This window comes from Marmota flaviventris, chromosome 1 (genome assembly GCF_047511675.1).
Source record: "Marmota flaviventris isolate mMarFla1 chromosome 1, mMarFla1.hap1, whole genome shotgun sequence".
In the NCBI taxonomy this organism is placed as follows: domain Eukaryota; kingdom Metazoa; phylum Chordata; class Mammalia; order Rodentia; family Sciuridae; genus Marmota; species Marmota flaviventris.
This window is the reverse complement of record NC_092498.1, coordinates 205,555,254-205,578,349: the sequence shown is the minus strand read 5'-3', so window position 1 is coordinate 205,578,349 and position 23,096 is coordinate 205,555,254. Positions and strand designations below refer to the sequence as shown.

The 23,096-nt window shown below is 58.5% G+C and overlaps 1 protein-coding gene across 1 annotated transcript; it reads right to left on the bottom strand.

Moving 5' to 3' along the window:
* Positions 1 to 5,253: 5,253 nt before the first annotated feature.
* On the bottom strand, positions 5,254 to 17,433 carry Iqcn (IQ motif containing N). Its single transcript, XM_071616944.1, is given in 5 exon segments — positions 5,254 to 9,034; positions 11,390 to 15,023; positions 15,063 to 16,225; positions 16,227 to 16,336; positions 17,421 to 17,433. Coding segments are annotated over 5 exon segments (8,652 nt in total). The 3' UTR covers positions 5,254 to 5,302.
* Positions 17,434 to 23,096: the final 5,663 nt, after the last annotated feature.

The window sequence follows — 23,096 nt, the reverse complement described above, 5'->3', positions numbered from 1 at the left end:
ACACTTCCAAGTTTTCCTACCACAGGGCCTTTGCATAGGCTGTGTCTTCTTTCTAGGACCTCCTTTCTGGCTTTTTCCCAGGTGGCTCCTTCCCACCTTGAGGTCTCTGCTTGGACATCACCTTCTCAGACAGAGCTCCCCACCCTTCCTGCAAACCTGGATACACCAGACCCTGGGTGGGGGGCAGCATCAGCCCCAACCTGTGACCCTCTGACCCTCAGTGCCATCTGATGATCACTGAGGCCCTCTGGTTCTTTTACTTATTTATTCATTTGTTGGTGGGTTGGTGGGTTGGTACCTGGGATTGAACCCAGGGCTGCTTAACCACGGAGCCACATCCCCAGCCTTTTTTTGTATTTTATTTAGAGACAGGGTCTTGCTGAGTTGCTTAGGGCCTCATGAAATTGCTAAAACTGGCCTCCAACTTGCGATCCTCCTGCCTCAGCCTCCCGAGCCATTGTGCCCAGCCATCTCCTGGTTCTTGTCCGCCTCTCCCTCTCCCTATGATGGACACGCCCCCAGCACAGGCTATGGCACACGTTAGCACCCCCGTAATGTTGGTCACATGAATCTATGACTCAGGAAGCCTCCGATGAACCACAGGGACTTTGTTTATTTTTTTAGATGAGGGTCTCACTCTGTTGCTCAAGCTGGCCTCAAACTCCTGGGCTCAAGCGATCCTCCTGCCTCAGCCACCCAAGCAGCTGTGGCTACAGATCCTGGCCACCGCGCAGCACAGGAGGGGGTTTATTTCTTCAGCTGTCCCAGCCCCACCTGAGCCCCGGTCTCTCTTGGCCCCAGGACAGTCACTCTGGTGTGCGGTGGGCAAAGGATGACCTTTGGCTCTCACTTCCCTGGAGACGGAACACACAGTGGTCATCAGGCTCTGCAGCAGGGCTCGCCCTGTGTGGGAAAGCCACTGCCCTCCCCGCCCCTGGCCAGGCGGAGCCCCCAACTCACCATGGACTCTTCATCCAGCTTATGGAACCTGGATACTTCTCGGTGACAGGACCTCACGGCCATTACCACGGACCCGATGAGAAGGACAGAGACCAACAAGCACACGGCCACCACCACGCCTGGGTTTCTGTGTGACGTGGGGACGCCAGGATCACCTGGGGAAGAGACCAGACCGGGGTCAGCCCTGAGCCCCACCCTCCCCCGTCGGGGACACCCACCAGGGCCCTGAGCTGGTGTTTTTGGTGGCACTGGGTTTGAACCCAGGGCCTGGTGCGAGGTGGGCACGTGCTCTAGCGCTGGGCCACGCCCCAGCCCCTAGTTCGTTATTTTACAATCAAATATAGAATTGATCACCTGTCCCTTTTGCACATGGGTATTGCGGTCTCTCCTGCGCAGAGCGGTGGGTCCCCAGGTACCCGTATACGGGACCCTTCATTAACGTGCACAGACTCTCCCCTAGAACCACCTTGGTCCATGGGGTGGGGGAGGGGGGCCCTTCCCCGCCATCTCCTGGGTCTGTGCCTCCCCCTTGTGGTCAACCCCAGAACTGCACCCAGGTACCCCTGTTAGCTCTTACCCCCTCCCACCACCTGCTGCCGCCAGGAGCCCCAATTTCTTCATACTTACCCTGGCCAGGGCTGGGGGGAGTGGAAATCCAGTGGGAGTTCAAGTGTGTGGAACTGGGTTGAGTGGAATAGGTGAACTCTAAACTGGGGGGCCCAGCGCTGGGGTGCGTGACTGTCCCTGGTGGTGCAGACGGGAGAGCTGTCTCTGGATTTGAGGAGCTAGGGCTGGCGGGGCTTGGTTCTGTCTGACTTAGGGAGCCGGTGGGGGTGGACTCTGAATTTGAGGGGCTGGTGTGGCTTGGTTCTGTCTGGCTTAGGGAGCCGGTGGGGGTGGACTCTGAATTTGAGGGGCTGGTGTGGCTTGATTCTGTCTGGCTTAGGGAGCCGGTGGGGGTGGACTCTGAATTTGAGGGGCTGGTGTGGCTTGATTCTGTCTGGCTTAGGGAGCTGGTGGGGGTGGACTCTAAACTGGACGTGGGGCTGGTAGAAGTCGATGGCATTGCTCTGTTTTCCAAGATCAATGTAAAAGCAACACCTGAGAATAAAGAAGACCGGGTTTGGGAGCCTGTGATTAGGATCAAAGGGGTGCTGGCACTGGGGCAGGGACTCCGTGGCAGGACAGGTACTGAGCATGTGCAAGGCCCTGGGTTCCACCCCCAGCTCCCAAAAGAGAGAGAGGGAGCCCGCTCAGCTCCTCCCAGGACCCCACAAGAGAGTTCAGAGAGAAGCAGGCTCCCTGGAGAGGTCAAGCTCCCCCCCCCTCCAGGATTCAAGTTCAAGCCCAGGTCTGGGGGCTTTCTCAGGATTCAAGTTCAATTCCAGGTGTGTGTGTGGGGGGGGGGGCTTTCCCACTCACTGCCTCTTGCCTCAGAGCTCTAGAAGCCTCCAGGTGGAGGAGTGGCTGTCACCCAGGCGGAACAACACCTTGAAACTTTGTGGGACTCCAGTCAGTCACGGTGGTGGTGCGCGCCCGTAATCCCAGCTACTCAGGAGACTGAGGCAGGAGGATTGCAAGTCTGAGGCCAGCCTATGTTCAAGCCCCAGTAGCAGGGACAGGATGACTTTCTGGAACTCGGTTTCAGCTTCAGGGATCTGGAGGGTCTCCAGGGCTAAACCCAGAGGGCTTTTTTTTTTTTTTTTTTTTTTTTTTTGTACCAGGAATTGAACTCAGAGGCACTCGACCACCAAGTCACATCCCCGGCCCTATTTTGTATTTTATTTAGAGACAGGGACTCACTTGGTTACTGAGGCTGGCTTTGAACTCGCGATCCTCCTGCCTCAGCCTCCCGAGCTGAGGGGATTGCAGGCTGCGCCACAGGCTGGCCTAAACCCGAGAGGTCTTGCTTTTGTCTCTTGTTTGTCCTTTGCAGCGCTGGGGATGGAACCCGGGCCTCACGCGTGCCAGGCAATTGCTCTGCCACTGAGCCTCACCCCAGCCCTAAACTTGGGGCTTTAACGGGGAAACATAGAGACCTGGGCCCTGGGAACCCTCGGAGGGTCACGCTTCTGAAAAGCCCTGCCTGGCTCCAGCCACACCCAGGTTCCCCCCCTGTCCTGGCATGGAGCCGAGGGGCAGACATCTCCCACGGTGGCTTCCTGCCCAGCTCGAGGTAGCTGGGTACCTCAGGTGCGTGCAGGTTCATTCCCGGTGGCCTCTGGCCACACCCCACCTCACTCTGACTTGGGCAGATCTCTGCTTTCTCCCTGAGTCACCAAAGGCAGCAGAAATGCGGAAATAACACTTAGCCCTGGCCCTGGGGCTGGGGGAGGTGGATCTGCAGCCCCCTTCCCCCTCGGCCTCCCAGGCCCCAGGGGAACACGAGTGAGTCTAGAGGAGGTTGGAGTAACACCCCAACTTCACCCTCATTTTAAACGTAAGGAATTACAGCTCATCGTACAAGGACCTTCACAGAGTCCAGGAATAATAGGTCAGCTTCCCCAGGCTGCCTCCCACCATCATTTGAGAAGGAGTCCGGACTATGAGAGGTTTCTACTGAAATGAAGATGAGTCAGGGGCCCTAGTGAACCCCAAGACTTGCCAGGACTCTAAAGAAACCGAGTTTTTAAAGTAAACTAAGGAAAAGCAGGGGGCGAGAAAGAGGAAGAGGAGGAAGGTGCAAGCCCTACTGAGCACTCAGCCCAGACGAGGTGCTCAGGAGCTACAGGAAAGTTGGCCAGAAGAGAACGTAGGGCTGCTTCTAGATGGTGTGCCAGGACGGGAGGCCGGCGTGCGCCAAGTCAGCGGGGTCTAATCTGTGTCTGGGACAGAGCCTCAGCTTCCTGAGCTATCGAAACTGGGATGAACAAACCCCGGCCTGCAGTAAACACCCCAACCCAGGTGACCTTTGCTCTGGCATTGTAGTTTGGGGCTGAAGGCTGGCCAGAGGGAGCCATGGCAGAGTGGAAGGATGACTGGGGGAGGGGATGCACGGAACGCTTCTGTCTCATAGGGCAGCAGGAGGGAATTAAGTCAGACACTAAGAAGAACTTCTCCTGGGAGCTGTGGATGCTGAATGACCAGGAAGTGAACCCCTGATACCAGGCCCTTCCCATGGCCCGGGTGTCCTCGCCAATCGCCCTTTGGGACGGGGCTCAAAGAAACGGGTGAGAGACAGAGCTTCAAACTGGTTGTCTGGTGTCCCTGGGGCTTGTCACACAGAGGTACTGGAGGTGTTCTCTCCTGTTTCTGGGGAAAGGGCAGGTATCCCTGTGAGACTGGGAGAGCAGTGTGACCTCAGCGGGGGCTCAGAGACCAGACAGTGTGCCCTGTCCCCACCCGCCACCAGCCTTCTGGAAGCTCAGCCTCCCTCTTACCTGCCCTCACCTGTAAAGGCAAGAGTAGAGGAATTCCCTGGCGGCTTCCGCAGCAGCGCCAGAGCCAGGAGCAGAAGCGGCAGCAGCTGGGTGCTCGCCATTTCTGAGCGGGGAGGGCCACAGCAGGCTCTGCCAGGTGTGTGGCCAGGTGCGCCGCCAGGTGCGCGGCACGGTGTGCTATCCGCCGCGAGCGCGCCCCTGCTGGTGGCAGCTGGTACTGCGCAGAGACCAGGCACAGACGGGGCTCAGGGGTGGCGCCCGCTCCTCCAGGGTGCCGTTCCCTCCCCAGTCCTCCCAGACCTGGCCTGGACCGTCACCCTGAAGCCCTCCAACCCCCAGCACCCCTGGCGCTCTGCTCCCCTTCCCCCGCAGCCCCCACCACTCTAACGTCCCCTCTGGGGCTCCCTCCACCCCGCGTGACTCTTCTCTGTCCAGGCTGCCCACACAGAGCACCCCCTGCCCCTTCCCTTTTCTGCGGCTCCATCCTATGCCCCATGAGGCTGGGAATGTCATTGTCCCCCTCTGTGGGTGGGCCTGGCACCCTCCCAATCGGGGTGCACCTGGAACCTGCCAGTACTTCCAGACCCAGGTGCCCTGAGGCCGAGGTGTTCAAGGTGGCTGCTCTGGGCCGGGTCCCCAGATTTGGGTTTCTGAAGTATGCAGGGGGTGGCTTTCATCCGGAAGTGACCGGCCAGCGGCCACCCTGCTAGCCATGGAAGGATAGGATGGCACTGGAGAGGCCGTCCTGGCAGACCGTGACCTTCAGGACAGACCCACGTGGCTGGAAGCGTTGGGGCCCCCTCCCCCTGGGCTGTTCCGGATCCCCTCCCCCAATTCCCAAGACGCCCCATTAACCCAGAACACGTGACCCGGGACCCAGGCTGTGGAGGACTTTATTCATCAGACCCAGAGAGCCACACGGTCCTTCCCATATGTCCCTCTGCTGGCACGCAGCCAGGGTCCTAGACGCCGGGCCAGCGCACAGACCGGGCGCTGTGGGTGCTGTGTCGCGAGGGACCCCTTGAGCAGTCCCGCGGGGCTCCCGACCCCAGGAGCATGTCCGTGGTGAGGCAGCTCCGGGTGTAGTGGCCTCTCCAGTTGGACTGAACCATCTTGGCTGCCGACTGCTGCTGGCGGAGCTGGCGGCGGGTCTTGAAGCCCCTCCAGGCCGACTGGATGGCCATGGCCGCTCTGTTCTGGCCGGGTGACCTGCAGAGGCCCTGGGAGGCCTTCGGGGAGCTGCAGGCCCACAGCAGGCCCCCCTGGCTGGAGATGCTGCGGCCCGTGCCGTGCACCACTCGCGTGGGCAGGGTGTGGCCGCACGTGTGGCACGTGCGGGGACTGGAGCCCACGAGCATCACCACGCTGGGCGGGTTGCCCAGCCCGGGGCTCAGCGACTGGCAGAGGCTGCAGATGTGAGGCTGGCAGGACTGGAAGCAGCGGTGGTCGGAGCCCAGCCTGGCCTCGCTGCCCTGGAAACAGCGGGGGTGGGGGGCCGCCCGGACCTTGCTGCCCAGCTCCACCCACACGGCCGGGAGCAGCATCTGCTGGGCACAGTCCCTGCGGGTGCAGTAGCCTCGCCAGGCGGCCTGGATGATGGTGGTGGCTCGGTACAGCCGGGCCAGGTTCCGTCGCACGCGGAAGCCACGCCAACTCGCTTGGATGACGGTGGCGCACTGATGCCACACCCGCATGGTACTGCGGACCAGGTAGCCGCGCGCGAACGCCTGGATCACCACCACGGCCCGGACGAGGATCTTCTCCATGGTCTGCACGGACACCATCAGCTCCCCCGGCTGTCTGGGGCTCACCGCCGCCACGCTGCCCAAGGTGTCCCACGGCACGGGGCCCCTGGCCGTCTCCCACGTGCTCTGGGGGGCCACAGCGTGGTCCATGGGCCTGACGGCTTCGCTGGGAACACCACTGGCCAAGCCAGCATCCACGGGGCCCTGGAGTACAGTGGGGACCAGGGATGGCTTGTGAAGGCCAGCTACAGGACCCACGGCATGATGGGAGATCTGGCCCTGGTGGACAGAGGGGGTCGGAAATGGCTTGTGCTGTCTAGTGACAAGACGCATGGACTCATGGGAGTCCTGTTCAAGGAGGGGCCTCCAGAGGCCACTGGGTGAAGTTGTATAGCCCAGAGACACCCTCCGAACCCCGGGGGACAGTCTAGTGACACTGGGGTCATAGGCTGTATCACTGGGTTGGACGGTGGGTGTCCTGCCCACCCACAGTTCACAAGGGGAGTGTCTGCGGCTGGCCAGGGGGGACTGGGTTTCCTGCCGCTGCCCCTGATTGGAGGGCACCACCGTGGTCATAGAACCTTCTAGCAACTCGGGAATAAGTTTACCATGAATGAGTCGGTAGTATTTTTTAGGGCGGAGAGACTTGAGGCTGGTCTGGGTCAGGTTCCCGGACACTGGTTTCTGGAATGTACTGGGGACAGGTGCCATCTGGGAGTGACCGGGCACGGCTTTTTTAACCAAGGATTGATAGGGCTGCACGTGTGGGGCCACGTTGCCGGACCCTGACCTCTGGAGCACACCTGAGCTCTCCGTCCTGGCCACAGACCCTGCATATAAACTGGAGGCCACGGGACTGGTCAGATGGGGTGACGTCAAGACTATATCAGAAGTCAGTGACCCCCGGCTTGGAGGTCTCATGTGAGCCACGGACTCGGGCTGAAGAGCTGAGAAATCGTCAGAGACCACTGGAGTCAGGGGCTGTGGCATGGCCCTGTCCACTGCGGTCCCCAACTGCAGACTGCGGGCCCTGCTGGTGGTGATGAGGTAGGTGCTGGGGGCACCCCTGGGGCTGGCCGAGTCGGGTTGGAGACTTGCGGAGAAGCTACTGGTCATCGAGTGCCTGGCCCGGAAAGGGATGGGAGCTATGCCGCTGGCTTGGCCGGGAGCCCTCTCGCCCAGCAGTGACATCTGGCCTTTGGGAAGTGTCTCCTCTGCCCGTGGGGGCCCTCGAGGAGTCTCGAGGTGATTGTCCATGGGTCTCTGGTACATCCATGGGGTCGCCTCCAGGACCTTGGATTTGTTGGACTCTCTATGGGATCCTGATTCCTGGGCTAGAGCCCCACCTAACTCTCTGGGTTTCAGTTTGGTCGGGTCCTCTATGGTCCCCAGTGTCAGTATCCTAGGGTCCTGAGTAAAGGGTGAGGCTCTTGACAGAACTGTGGGCACTCGGTGCTGAGCCCTGGTTGTGCCCTGGGCTCCTGAGGCCTGAGGGTGAACCTGGGCCAGGCTGGCGGCATGGGCAGCCTGGAGCAGGGCCGCAGGGCCCTCGCCAGCTCCGTGGTAGGGCCGGGGCGTGAGTCCGATGAGCATGGACCCCTGGGGAGGACCCTGGCCTCCGGTTTTCACAGAACCAAGAGGGACACTTGGGCCTACCCCAGGGGCCACCGAACCCGGGGACAGGCTCGGAGCAGTGAACCTAGCCAAGGGCCCCATGGCCAGGCCCAGCCTCTTCCCTTTAGCTCCCGATGCCGCCATTTGATGAGGGGCCACCCTACCGGCTCCAGTCCCCGGGGGGAGACTGCGGGCCATGCCACTGGCCGTGGGGTCTAGAAGACGACCCTGGGCCATGCCAGTGACCATGGACCCCCGGGGAAGGCCCTGACCCATACCCCTGATCACAGAGCCTCGGGAAAGACTACAGGCCATAAAATTAGCCACAGCGTTTGGGACCATGGCTGGGGTCAGCCGACGGTCTGCAGAACTTGAGGCAAGGCTACCGCTGGCTGTCCCCATCACAGAATCCTCAGGGACAATACGTGCATATGGGTAACTAGATGGGACAACTGTGGGCACGGCGGGCGGCTGGTGGTCTAATGGCATTGGCAGTGGGATGGTGGCCTGAGAGGTTCTGAGGCCCAGATGAAACACGGAGAGCGGGTCCTGGCTCGTACCCAGTCTGCTGGGCAGTGCGACACGGGGACGACTGGGGTCCATCCCCGTGGCCATGGAAGTTTCTCCATGGGTCAGAGAGACCCCTCTCTCCAAGACCTGGGACGCCATGGGAACCAGGCCATCCGTCACCTGACATTGGCTTGGGCCCATTGAAGGCACCATGTTTTTCTGGAATATGCTCCCCGCCAGGCCAGCGGGTGTAGCCCCCTGGGACAGACTGAGCAGCATCCCAGCGGCTGCGGGCCCCTCAGAGGAGCAGGCAGACATGCCCTTGAGCCAAGTCGAATGGAACATACTGGGTCCTTGGGTCACCTCCTTGGTCATATCCGTCTGGTAGAGGTTGGGAGCGGACATGGAGACCGCTGTTGGGTGCCTCCCCCACACACTGGACGGCTGGTGGAGCCCAAGGGACACCTGGCTGAACTGAGCGTCCTGGAGGTTTGAGACCACCCTATCTGCCACGGCGGGGTCCTCACACGTGCCCACCCCGACATCCAGAGGAGGCTGATGCAGACCCAGGCCCAGCCTCCCAGGCACGCAGGAGTAGGACCTGCCCGAGCCGAGGGAGAGGAAGACGGACGGAGGGCACAGGCCGGGGGCACCTGCACTCACTCGTGAGGCCTGCAGGGTCGGATCCACCCGGGGCCCTGGGGCTGGATCACAGAGTCCCCGGCCCACCCCATAGATCACGGAGGGCTGGGAGAGACCACAGGCCAATCCAGTGGCCGTGCAGGGCTGGGACAGGCTCAGGGGCCCCAGATGAGCCATGGAGGCCTGAGCCAGAAGAGGGGATGCCCCGGGAGCCAGAAAGGGGTGGTCGGCCCAGGTTTGCCTGGAGACAGGTGGGCTGGATGGAGGTGTTTGGATAAGGCTGGGGGCCACCCCGCTGGCCATCGGTTGGTGGGACAGAATGGGATACCCTCCACTGGCCAATACTGGATGGGCTAGGCTTGGGGCCACCTCACTGGCCACAGCGGGTTGGGCCAGGCCTTGGGATACTCCCCAGGGCATAGGGTGCTGGGCAAGGCTTGGGGGCGCCCTGTGGGCTATGAAAGGCTGAGCAAAGATTGGGGACACCTCATTGGCCACCGGTGGCTGAGCCAGGTAGGGGTGCAGCCCACTGGCCACGGAGGGGTGGATAAAGCTTGGGGGTACCCCACTGGCCATGGATAGATGGGCCGGGCTGGGAGCCACATGAGTGGCCATAGGTCGGTGGGACAGAATGGGAGATAAGCCACCAGCCATCAGTGGGTGAGCTAGGCTGGGGGACACCCCATTTGTCATAGAAGGATGGACCAAGCTTGGGGACATCCCAATAGGCATACACAGTTGGGCCAGACTTGGGGACACCCCACTGTCTATAAAAGGCTGGGCCAGGCTCGGAGCTACTCCATAGGCTGTGGATTGGTAGGATGGTCTTGGGGACACCCCGCTGGCCACAGAAGGTTGAGCTAGACTTTGAGACATCCCACTGGCCATAGGTTGGTGAGGTAGGCTTGGGGACAGCGCACTGGTCATAGAAGGCTGCTCAAGGGTGGGTGGCTCCCCACTGGTCATAGAAGGCTGGACAAAGGTGGGGGACCGCCCACTGGCCATAGAAGGTTGGGGCGCTCTTGGAGACACTCCACGGGCTGTACATCGTTGGAGTGGGCTTGGGGACACCCCACTGGCCACAGGTTGATCTAGACTTGGAGCCATCCCACTGGTCAGAGATAGGTGAGGTGGGCTTGGGGACACCCCACTGACCATGGTAGGCTGGCCAATACTTGGGGATACCCCATGGGAAACAGGAGGATTAGCCAAGCTTAGGGACATCCCAATGGCCATAGGAGGTTGGGACATTCTCAGAACCATTCCTTGGGCTGTAGATCTGTGGGGTGGTCTTGGGGACACCCCATTGGCCATAGAAGGCTGGGCAAAGGTTGGGGACAGCCCAGTGGCCATGCAAGGTTGAGCTAGGCTTTGAGACACTCCACTGGCCACAGATTGGTGGGGTGGGCTTGGGGTCATAGAAGGCTGGGCAAGGGGGGGGGACACCTCACTGGACATCAATGCATGAGGGAGGCCAGGGGACACTCCACTAGTCAAAGATGGTTGGGCAGGATGTGGGGACATCCCACTGGCCATAGAAGGCTGGCCAAGATTTGAGGACATCCCATGGGCCACAGAAGGTTGTTCAAGAAGTTGTGCCATCCCAATAGCTATAGAAGGCTGGGCTGGGCTTGGGGTCATCCCACTGGCCATAGACTTATGGGGAAGGTTTGGGGACACCCGAACAGTCATAGATTGTTGGGCAAGGTTTGGGGATGTCCCGCTGGCCGTAGATGGGAGAGCTAGGCAAGGGGACACCCCAGTGGCCAAAGATGGCTGGGCTGGGCCAGGGGATTCCCTACTGTCCATAGGTGGCTGGGTTGGGCTTGGGGAGACCCCACTGGTCAGAGAAGTTTTAACAAAACTTGAGAACACCCCGCTGACCATAGGTAGCTGAGTTGGGCTTGGGGACAACCCGTTGTCCATAGAAGGCTGGATAAATCTTGGGGATACTTCACTGGCCTTGGATGGCTGGGCTAGACTGGGGGACGTTTCAGTGCACAGAGATGGCTGAGCCAGGTTTGGGGATGCCCCACTGGCCACAGATGACTGGACTAGGCTGGGGAGCAGTCCTGTGGCCATAGATGGCTTGGCTAGGCTGGGGGACACCCCACTGTCCACAGGTGGCTGGACAAAGTTTAAGGAAACTCCAATAGCCACAGAAGGTTGAGTCAAGTTTGGGGACACCCCACTGGCCAAAGGTGGCTGAGCTGGGCCGGGGGTCACCCCACTGATCTCAGAGGGGTGACTCTGTGTTGGAACCACCCCATCAGTCCTAGCTATAGGGACCAGGCTTGTGGAGACCCTACTGGCCTCAGATAAATGGCCAGACCTTGGGACTATCTCACTGGCCATAGATGGGGGGGCTTTACTAGGGGTCTCCCTGCCAGTCCCAGAGGTACATACACCTCCAGAGGCCACCTCGCTGCTTGAGGACGTGCTGGGTATTACTAGGAACACCCTGCCACCCGCTCTTGGCTGGGGTGGGCTTGAGGCTGGTCTAATGGTGGCCAGGGGCTGGGCTCTGCTTGAGGGCACCTTAATGCACACTGTAGGCTGGGACAGGCTTCGGGTCAACCTGCCGCCCACTGGCAGCTGGCAAAGGATTGACTTGGCTAGGTTTGGGGCTTCCCGACTGGCCGATATAGACTGAGACTGGTTAAGAGCCAGCTTGGTGGCCAGAGATGGCTGCTGGTGCTCCGCAGAGCCCAGAGACAGACTCTTCCTCAGCCCTGGTCGGAAAGTCTCCTGAGAGACTCTCTCCACCAGAGCCAGGGAGCTCTGGCCCGGGGAGGACCTATTCTTCTTCTGTTCCTCTGAGTCCCAGTGGACACTCAAGGCCATGTGGCTGGACACTGGGCCACGGCTCAGGACTGGGGTGAGCGGAGGGACAGTAGGGGGGCGCCAGTAGAGGTTTGGGATCTTCTGCCTGGGGCCCACGGAGCCCGGAGTAAAGTTTCTAGTCAGGACATTGTCTGGGTGCTGTGGCAAACTGGACACCAACTCATTGAGAAGGGACATTTGGTGACTAGCCACATGCTCCCGGGGACGGGGAGGATTCCTTGTTAGAGCCCCCCTCGGTCGAAGGCCGCATCCCAACATGAGGGCTGGGGGACCTGGGTACAAACTGCCACCTGCCGGGCACTTGGCTGCCTGCGCCTTGCTCACCATGGTGGTCCTCATTGAGCTTGAGGTCATGTTGGTGACTACCTGCCTGGGACCATGGAAGGCCGGCTTGTGACCTGGAGGCTGGGGCCTCCTCCTCAGAGCCTCCCCAGGGGCCTGGCAGAGCTGATTTTGACCTCTGATCACTGAGCGGTGATGGGAGTGTTTGGGGGACACCCTGCTGACCCCCGAAAACTGACACCAGCAAGCGGCATCCTGACAGACGGGGAAAGACGGCTGGGAATGGACCGCCCTCCTGCCTCCCATGCTGCCCGGAGGTCTACCAAAGGCCCCGCTGCCCTTCCCTGACAGCGCCCACGAATGAGAGGCCACCCTGCTGACCACTTGTGGCTTGTGGGAGCTCGGGGTACTGTCACATGTCACGGATGGCTGGCTTGTGCTGGGGCCTATGCCGTTGACAATGAAGGACTGCCACAGGCTGGGGGGTGGCTGAGCGCGGGGCGCCTTAGGCAAGTGGGGGCCCTCCACACCCGTCGCGGGGCTGGCCCCTGGGGTCAGCCACCTGCTTCTCTTTTTGATGCTGGGGCTCAGATACGAGGCCCCCGCGGGCCCCCTGCCCCAGGGCTGTATGAGGTCCAGGCCCATGACCATGGGATAGTGGCAGATGCTGGGGACCATCCTACCGGTTAGGGACATACCCACAGGGAACAGTGTCGAGCAGGGTGACCCCTCCAACGTGGCCCCGTCCCCCATCTCCTCCAGGAGCCCGGCATGCTGGCCCATGGTGAAGTCCTCCCAGCCTCCAACCTGGGAGACCCTGACCTTGCTGGGCTGCGGACTCCCGGGGCCCACGGCGGATCCCCACGCGGCCGATGCGTTCCCCCGGCAGTCCACCTCCACCGAGGCGGGCAGCAGAGTCATCCCGCTGCCCACAGCTTTCGAGGAGGCCTTGGGGAGGATGGCTCCAGTCCTCAAGGCTGCCTGGGACAGAGACTGGCTGAGGACAGCACCCAGCTCCCCCTGACACAGGGCTTGACCGAGGGCCGCCCGCTCCTCGTCGGTCAGGGCCTTGCTGAGCACTTCGGCCAACTTGCCCTGCATGACCTTGGTGAGCTCTGAGCGCAGTTCGCCCCGAGACAGCGCCCGGGAGAGGGTGATGCCCAGTTCACCCCAGGACAACGCCTTCACCAGGGCCATGCCCAGCATGCCCTGCGGCATCGCCTTGGTCACAGTGGTGCCCAGGACATCCTTGGACAGGGCTAGGTTCAGAGCGGCCCGCACTTCTCCCTGGGAGAGGGCTTTGGCCAGCAGGGCCCGGATGTCCTCCTGGGAGCCCAGCACAGCGGCCAGCTCCGCGCACAGGGAGGCGATCTGGGAAGCCGCCGCCTCCTGACAGGGCACCGCCTGGCTGGCCACGGGCGGCTGGGCCCGCGGCGTTCCGCTGTCACCCCAGGGCTCGATGTTGCACGTGGGGTGTCCGGTGGAGGTCATCAGAGGTACCAGCATGCCCTGGGCCTCTGAGGCCACTGGGCAGGGGCCATGCGTGGTCTTGCTCTGGACGTGGCCTTGGGGCTGGAGCTGGGCAGGTCTGTCCTCGGACTTGGGTCGGGGCAGGAAGCTCATCGCCCCCAGGTGCTGGCAGGAGGGGGCAGACGCCCTGGATCCGGTCAGGAGGGGCTGGGACTGCGTCTTGCTGTTGAGGTCCGTGGACTGGCAAGCTGTGAGGAAGGACTTGGTCTGGGAGACCAGCTGGGCCTGGGACTGTGTCTTGGTCAGCCCAACGGGCAGCTGTGCTTGGGACTGGATCTTTACTGCCCCGGAGCTCAGATGCACCTGGGACTGGGCCTTGGTCAGACACGTGACGAGGTGAGCCAGCGACGGGGTCTTGGTCAGCCTGGAGGGTGGGTACACCTGGGAGGGGGTCTTGGGTGATTGTGGGGCCAGGTGTGCTTGGGGCCCAGCCTTGGTCTGCTTGGCGGGCGAGTGCAGTGGGGACGCCGTCATCAGAGGTGCGGCCCGCGGGGGCTGGGGCAGGGTTTTGGCCAGGGTTGTGGACAGATGTCCCTGGGACAGGACCTTGGTCTGCTCAGAAGTCAGATGCACCTGGGATGTGGTCTTCGTCAGGCACGTGGCCAGGTGTGGCTGGGGCATGGCTGTTGGGGGACATGTGGCCAGATGTGCTTGTTGGGACAGGGCCTTGGCCTGCTCCGTGGCTGGATGTAACTGGGTCAAGGTCTTGGTCAGGGGTGTGGTCAGCTGCTCCTGGGGCAGGGCCTTGGCCTGCCTGGGAGACGGACGCACCTGGCCCAAGGTCTTGGTCAGAGGGGCGGCCATCTGGTCCCGGGGCAGGGCCGCAGCTGCTTCCACAGGTACGGACACCTGGGACTGCACCTTGATGAGCTCTATCCTCTGCTGTGCCTGTGGCGGGGACTTGTTCCTGTCCTCAGCGACCTTCGTCCATGGCAAAGGCTGGGTCATTTCCATTGTCATGTTGGTCTTTGACACTGTTTCTTTTTTCACCTGCCTCTGGAGGCAGGTCCTGACCTTCTCAGGTTCCAAGGGACCCCTGGCCATAGGCTTGGGAGCCCCAGCTTCGAGGTGTGGCTGGGGGACACTGCGGACCTTCCCCTCAGCCAGGTACGAGTGGGATGAGTCCTTGACGCCGGCTGTCTGCCTCACGTTCACCATGACCTTGCCCTTTTGTGCGTTCAGGTGCACGGTGGAGCAGGTGCTGGGAATTCCGGCGGATCCCGCCGCCCTTTGGGGTGGCGTTCTGAGATTTCCGACGACGGGAGGGACCAGGCACAGGGTCCTGAGGACAGCTGCCACTGAGCGGATCTGGGCTGGGGTCTTAGTTATCATGGCCGCCAGGCGCGTCTGGGGCGGAGGCTTCATTATGGAGGCACCTGGGCAAACCTGGGACGGAGTCTTGGTCACAGTGGCGGCTTGGCAAGTTTGCATCTGGTTTTTGGTGGGGGCGGTCACCAGGCGTATCTGGGGTGTGGGCTTCGTCATTGCAGACACTGGGCACGTCTGTGGCGGGGGCCTGGCTGTGGTGGCCCATGGGCGTGCCGGGCACGGGGGCCTCATCACCGAAGCCAACAGGCATACCTGGGGGGGGATCTTGGCCATGGTGGCTGCTAACCGCGACTGCAGTGGAGCGTTGGTTAGTGAAGGTGTCTGTCGCATCTGAGCTTGGGTCCTGGTCACTGTGGGCGACGGGCCTGTCTGGGGCAGGGTCTTCATGACTGTCATTATGGGTCCTGGACCTGTCTGAGGTGGCGTCTTGGTCACTGTGGAAATGGGGGACACCTGGGCCTGGGGCCTGGTTATGGAAACCAGTGGACTTGTCTTGGGTGGGGTCTTGCTCAGGGTGGACGCTGGGAAGGCCTGGGGTGGGGTCTTGTGGGTATCGGCTTCCACGTGGGCCTGGATCTGGGCCTTGAATGTTCCAGGAACTGCCTGGCCATACCTGCCCGAGGGGGGTGGCTCTGGGGCCCCTGCTCTGGTGGCTCTGGTAGTTATGTGCTTGGTCTTCACCGTGTCCCCCTCTAGGTGCCTGATGAGGCAGGAGCTCCTGACGGTCTTCGTCAGCAGGCACGGCTGGCATTTGGGATCTAGACTCACCGGACTCGGAAGTCTCATGGCGATGGTCTGGTGCGGCAGGAAGGCCACCCCGTGGGCTCCGGGGCCGTGGGGAGCCTGCACTCCGGGCCCAGCCATGCCCTGGGCCGCGGGGTGCTGCAGCAGACCCAGCTGGGGGATGCAGGTGACGAGGCTGTCGGAGGGCGGGAACTGGGTCTCCTTGCTCATCATGACGGGCTGCACCTGAAGGGGCTTGTCTTCCGGGGGCTGGAAGCGCACCTGCTGGGGCGGGTGGTAAGGGATGTCTCCTTCCTCCTTGCTCACCCTCTTCACCGTGACCTTGCTCGAGCGGAGAAGGCGCCTCGTGTTGAAGCGCCGCCAGGCCTCCTGGATGGCCTTGGCCGCCAACATCTGGGAGATGAGCTTCTGCCGGAGCCGGTAGCCCCTCCAGTTGGCTTGGATGAGGGTGGCTGCCCGGGACAGCATCATGTCCATCTCGTCCACCAGGATGTTCTTGAAGGCCTGGCTCTCCACCACCGCCCGGAGGCGTGGGATGCAGCGAGGCTCCGTCTTGCTCTGAGCCGGCTGTTGCGGAAGCTGCTCCTTGGACTTGCGGGCCTCATACTGCTGCGCAGACGCTCTCCCCACCTTGTCCGGGAGGCAGTGGATGGGCTGGGGCGGGGGGATGCACTGCCCACTCGGTGACAACTGGTTCATGAACTGGAGCTGTGCGGCCGGCTGCATCATCTTGGTTCCTGAGCAGGTCAGATGGGCCTGTGGGGAGGACAGGTCGATGGACAGACAGGGGGATGCAGGGGTGGGTGGGTGGGTAGATGGATGGTTGAGGGGTGGAAGTGGCTACATGTGTGGATGGACAGATTAATGCATGCGTAGATGGGCAGGTGAATGGGTGGGTGGATGGATGGATGGACGGACAGATGGACAGATGGATGGATGGACAGAAAGATGGACAGATGAGTGGACAGATGGACAGACAGATGAACAGATGGATGGATGGATGGATGGACAGATGGATGGATGGATAGACAGAAAGATGGACAGATGGGTGGATGGATGGATGGGTGGGTAGATGGACAGGTGGATGGATGGGTGGATGGATAGGTAGATAGATAGATGGATAGATGGGTGGATGGATGGGTGGATGGATGCCCAGACAGATAGATGGACAGATGAATGGCAAATAGGCGGGTGGGTGGGTGGATGGTTAGATGGAGGATGAACGGAAAGACAGATGGATAGATGGATGATGGTTGGATGCTTAGATGCATGGACAGATGTGTAGATAGAAGAATGAACAGATGGATTCATGGATGGATGGATGGGTGGATGGGTGGATGGATGGATGATTAGGTAGATGGGCAGCTGAGTAGATGGGTAAAGGGATGAATGGGATGGATGAGTGCGTGGCTGGTGGGTGGCTGGACCAACTTCAGGTGGGAGGAGGAGCAGAAGGCAGACTGAGAGGATGACTGTGGCCTTCAGAAGTAACTTGGGACCTGTGAGTAACTCTGTGAGATCCCATCTCAAAAAAGAAAAAAATAATCTGCCCGATTGGGAGCAGGGTACACGGCTCTGTGACCGAGCATTGCCTACCATGCTCGAGGCCCTGGGTTCCATCCCTCACACCAAAAAATAATACTAATAATAATCCTGGTGCCTATGGGTTTGTAATTTGCATTTTCCATTTAAGACCCTGTAGTGATGATTACCTCGCAGAGTCGGGACCCTATCAGATAGTCCTCCCACACAAGCTGCAGCAGGACATACTTGTTTAGCAGAAAAGTATGTTGTTCCTCTGGCTGGATCAGCCAAAGCCCTTGCCCAGCCATCTCCTTACCTTGGAGGGTCATAGAGTTGGAAGAGGAGCAGGAGAAGAAGGTACAATCTCAGAAGCCAGCCTGTAAGAGGCGGCTGCCTTCAGCTCTTCATCACGTGCACCGTGTAGCAGCACTGCTCTTGGCTGGCTCTGTCCCCAAAACCAACATAAGAAGAAATGTTAAAAGCAAAAAACACCGAATTCCTCAAAAAAAAAGAGAGTCCACAGGAAGGAACATACTAGGAAATAGCAGGAATTCAGATATGAGTATAGGACGCCGTGTGGTCATCCCTCACTGTTGCTTAGAAGAAGGAAAAGTGAAGACAACCCAAGACTGAGAAGAAATAGAGTCCAGGATGGCTCCCGCCCCCAGACTCGGGACAAAACCAAGACCCGACACTGGCTACGCGATTGCTCTGCCAGCCTAGGCCCTGTTTGACAGCATCTTGGGCCAGGCGAGGTGGCCCACGTCTGTCATCCCAGAGGCTCGGGAGGCTGAGGCAGGAGGATCATGAGTTCAAAGCCAGCCTCAGCAACAGCGAGGCACTAAGCAACGCAGTGAGACCCTGTCTCTAAATAGGGCTGGGGGTGTGGCTCAGTGGTCAGGTGACACTGAGTTCAACCCCTGGTACAAAAAACAAAAACAAAAAACAGTATCTTGAAGGCAACCCAGAAATTCAACCTTATGAATTATTAAGAGTAACAACGTAGGCAACAGAGCAAGACCCTATCTCAGCAGAAAAAAAAAAAGGGTCCACATGACAATCCAGGATCTTCATAAACAAGTCATAAAATTATTTTAAGGGCTGTTGAGGTAATAATCACTACACAGTCTTAAATGGAAAATGCAAATTACAAAATGATAGGCACCATGATTTTTTTTTTTTTTGTGTGTGTGTGTTAGGGATGGAACTCAGGGCCTCAAGCATGGTAGGCAAGTGCTCGGCCACTGAGCTGTATACCCTACTCCCAATCAGGCAGATTCTTTTTTTTAATTATTTTTTGATACCAGGGATTGAACTCAGGGGCACTCGACCACTGAGCCACATCCCCAGCCCTGTTTTGTATTTTATTTAGAGACAGGGTCTCACTGAGTGGCTTAGTATCTTATCATTGCTGAGGCTGGCCTTGAACTTGCAATCTTCCTGCCTCAGCCTTCAAGATGCTGGGGATTATAGGTGTGCCACTGTGCCTGGCTCATAGGCATTTTTTTTTTTTTTTTTGGTGGGGCTGGGGATTGAACCCAGGGCCCTGTGCATGCACGGCAAGCACTCTACCAACTGAGCGACATCCGAGTCCATCGGCAGATTTTTGGGAGTTTCTCCTGTTTTTAGGAGGTTAGCCTACGGGAACACCGATTGGTTCCTCACAGAAAGGTTTTTAAAAAGTCTGATGAAAAGCCCTCCATCTGGGTGGGAGTGTAGGTCAGTGGCAGGGTGCTTGCCTGGCATGCGCAAGGCCCTGGGTTCCATCCCCAGCACTGCCCAAGCCTCGTGCAGCGGGGCACACCTGAAGTCCCATTGACTTGGGACACTGAAACAGGGGGATGGCTTGAGCCCAGGAGTTTGAGACCAGCCGGAGCAACCCAGCCAAAACCCATCTCAAAAATATACACATAAAATAAAATAAACCAGGGGCTGGGGCCGTGGCTCAGCGGTAGAGCGCTTGCCTTGCACGTGCGAGGCCCCTGGGTTGGATCCTCAGCACCACATAAAAATAAAGAAATAAAATAAAGGTATCGTGTCCAACTACAACTAAAAAATAAATATAAAATAAAATAAACCACCAAGATCACGACAGGACCTTTGAACCACACGTGGGCGGGGCAGTTTCTAAGCAGCCCAGGTAGGAATAACAGAACCAAACTGAGATCAGAGCTGCCCTCCAAGAAACAGCTTGAGGGCTGGGGACAGAGCTCAGCTGGTATAGTGCTCGCCTCATATGCAAAGGCCCTGGGTTCAACCCCAGCACCACAAAAATAGAAAGAAAGGAAGGAAGAAGTGTAAACCAAGGTGCTGAAAATTCAGGGATCAGTTAAGGATTGGAGAACAACTCTTCTAATTACAGCTGTACCTGTCTCCACAGGCCCCCGTGGACACCTAGATCCACGCACACTTATGTCCCATCTATAAAACTGTGTAGGATTTGAGGGAACCTATGCAGTCTTCTCTGAATCTTCTCTAGATGACTGAGAATATCTAATACAACAGAAATGCTATATAAATAGTCGTTATACTGTATTGTTGAGAGAATAAGGACCAAAAAATTCACTGACATATTCAGTATACGTTTAAATACATTCAATCAGCAGTTGGTTCATGCTAAATTAAAAAAACAGGCTTACAGCCAGGCACGGTGGCGCACGCCTGTAATCCCAGTGGCTTAGGAGGCTGAGGCAGGAGGATCACGAGTTCAAAGCCAGCCTCAGCAAAAGCAAGGCCCTAAGTGACTCAGTGAGACCCTGTCTCTAAATAAAATACGAAATAGGGCTGGGAAGGTGGCTCATGGTCAAGGGCCCCTGAGTTCAATCCCTGGTACCAAAAAAAAAAAAAAAAAAGGCTCGTAATGAGTGAAGAGATGGAGATTCTGAAATTGAATAAAAGACAATATCTGAAAAATTTAGAATTCACTTGTAGGCGAAACGGTCACAGAGGAAAAGGGCCATAAACCAGGCCTCAGGGACCTGTGAACAATATCAAAAGGCCTGATACACGTATAATTTGAGACCCAGAATAAAAGGGGGAACATAAAAATAGCTGAATAAATAGGCTGATGCTGTAGTTCAGTAGTAGGGGTAGAGGACCTGCCAATCACGCATGAGGCTCTGGACTCAATCCCCAGTACCAAAAACAAACACGCAACAACAACAATAACAACAAAACCCCCGTCACACTGGGTGTCGTGGTGCACACTGCTTGGGAGGTTGAAGCAGGAGGATGGCGAGTTCCAAGCCAGCCTCAGCAACAGCGAGGCCCTAAGCAACTCAGTGAGACCCTGTCTCTAAATAAAATACAAAACAGGGCTGGGGATGTGGCTCAGTGGCCAAGAGCCCCTGAGTTCAATCACCAGTACCAAAAAAAAAAAAAAAAAAAGTCAAGACATGGATAATGGGGCTGGGGCTGGGGCCGTGGCTCAGGGGTAGAGCACTCGCCTCGTACATGCGAGACCCTGGGTTCGATCCTCAGAACCACATACAAAAATAAACAAGTGAAATAAAGGTGTTGTGTCTAACTACAACCAAAAAATTAAAAAAAAAAAAAAAGACATGGATGATCCGAGACACTGTCAACCACTCAGGCTTAACTGATATTTCCACACTGAGAAATGGAGGCTCAGAGAGGTGAGGTCACCGGCCTGTGGGGGGTCCCCAGAAGAACTGAGTCTTCAAGTCTAGACTGTCCTGTCAGCAGTGTTGGTTGGACAGAACACCGTCCCCAGCTCTTTGCCTAGGAAGGCGAACCCTGCCCCCTGAGGCCCTTGTGACCCACCTGGCCTCGGCACAAAGCAGCCTGGGGTAGGAAGTGGCTCTCAGACTCGGCTCTAGAACCCAAGCAGCCCCTCCACAGGTCTCACTTGCCCTCCGGTGCAGGGTGATCAGAAGACCCCTGCCCCCCACCCCGGCATGTTGGGAGGGGCCGGTAATGGAATCACAAGCTGCTGGGTTTAAGACCCCACTGCAAAGGGAAGGCAGGGCTCAGATGCTGGGAACTCGGGGTGTGGGGTAGAAACTGGCACAAGGAACAGGTTTGGGGCATGGCCATCTCTCTGCTCTCCCGGCTCCCCTGGAGTTGGCCCGATGGTGGCTGCATTTCGGAGAGAAACTGAAGGCCACCTGGCATCTTGCTGCTTCTTTTTTTTTTTTTTGGTGGGGCTGGGGACGGAACCCAGGGCCTTGTGCATGGGAGGCAAGCTCTCTACCTGCTGAGCTGTGTCCCCAGCCCCTATCTTGCTTCTTTCTGTTGTGACTTTTCTCCCACTAGACTAGGGGCTGCTCAGGGTGGGGACAGCTGTTTTAAGTTTTGCCGTATTTAACAGCATCCCATAGAAGAGTGCATACAGTAGGTGCTCACGAGATGCTTTATGAATGACTCAATGAATGGGTGGATGGGCGGGTGGCTGGGTGAATGAGGGCAGCCCAAGCTGTAGAACTTGAAAACAGCTGTCCCAGAATCCCACGGGGTCCATTCTAGGGTCAGAGGTTTCCTGAACCACGTGACCAACCAGTGAGTGACCAGATGAGAGGGAGAGAGACAGGACGGCGCGGGCAAGGAACGGGGTCCCCCAGGACACAGACGCTGAGTCTGGTTCAGCAATATGGAGTAAACCCCTCTGAGCCTCCGTCCCCCCATCTGTAAGTGAACTCAGACCACCGTCCCTCGGACCCCAGGGACACAGCAGGCTCTTCAGGATGCGCCCCCCGGGCAGATGAAGCCACCGTCAAGGCTTTGGGGTTGCCAAGTGGCCGACCTACCACTCAAGAGAAGCCCAGAGCAGGCTGGGGTAGGAGGCACTGGGGCTAGCGGAGGACAGCAGGGTCCCCTGTGTACCCCCCACAAAGCCCCTCTCTCCAGCCCCACTCACGTGCCCCCGAAGCTGAACCCACCAGCCCGAATGGCCAGCCTTGGGACCCTGGTGCCATGGCAGCTTTGTGACTCACAGCCCAGTCCCAGCCAATCCCTACCAGCCCTTGCTGGGAGAGTTCTAGAAGGCAGAACCAGGTTGGGGGGCAGGATGTGGGCCAGGGCTAAAGGTCATGGTGGTTGCTACCTATCACTTACTCCTCCTGGGGAGAAAGTCAAGGCTCTGAGCACAGAGGGGACCCCAGAAATCTCCCCTATCCATGTATCCAGAGGCAGATTCAGTCTTTTGGCCCTTGGGCATTTGCTGAGCACCTACTGTATGCCGAAAACAGCCCCTTGCTTTAGGGATATAAAAACAACTCAAATAATTTGGGGGTTTAAAACCATTAGGTTGGAGCCAGGTGCATGTCCATAATCCCAGCAACTCGGGAGCCTGAGGCAGGAGGATCTCAAGTTTGAGATTTAGCAACAACCCTGTCTCAAAACTAAAAAAAAAAATAAAATAAAAAGGGCTGGGGATGTGGCTCAGTGGTAAAGTGCCCCTAGGTTAAATCCCTGGTACCAAAACAAAACTGCTAGGTAGGGGGAACCCCTAGGGGGACCCCTCTTCCCCACAGGAGCGCTTTCTCTTTTCTTCTCATTTGAATAAGTCCCATTCTTTTTGCTCACCAAAAAACAAAACAAAAAGAAAACTGTTAGGTAGAAATCAAACAGGATGGGATGGGCCAGTCAGGAACCTGAGCTGGAAAAGAGAAGGAACTTGGAAAGAACCTGGGGAGAGTTGGGCAAAGGGTGTCCCAGGTGGAGGGCACAGCCTGAGCAAAGGCCCTGAGGCTGGAAGGAGCTGGGCAATGACTATGGGCCCTGGAGAAGGCTGGTGTGGCTGGAGGAAGAGGGGGTGAGAGATCTGCAGGAGCTGGATAGGACACACGAGATTTGGGGGGGCAGAGTGTCAAAAGAAGTACAAGAGTTTGAGTTTTATTGAGAAGGCACCAGGGAGCCAGGGGAGGGTTCAGAGCTAGGGAGGAATGAGTTCTGACCTACAGCCTAGAATGCTTGGCTGGCAGCTGGGCCTAGCTCCAAGTCTGAGGGCTCCTTTGGGTGCAGCCAAACCTGA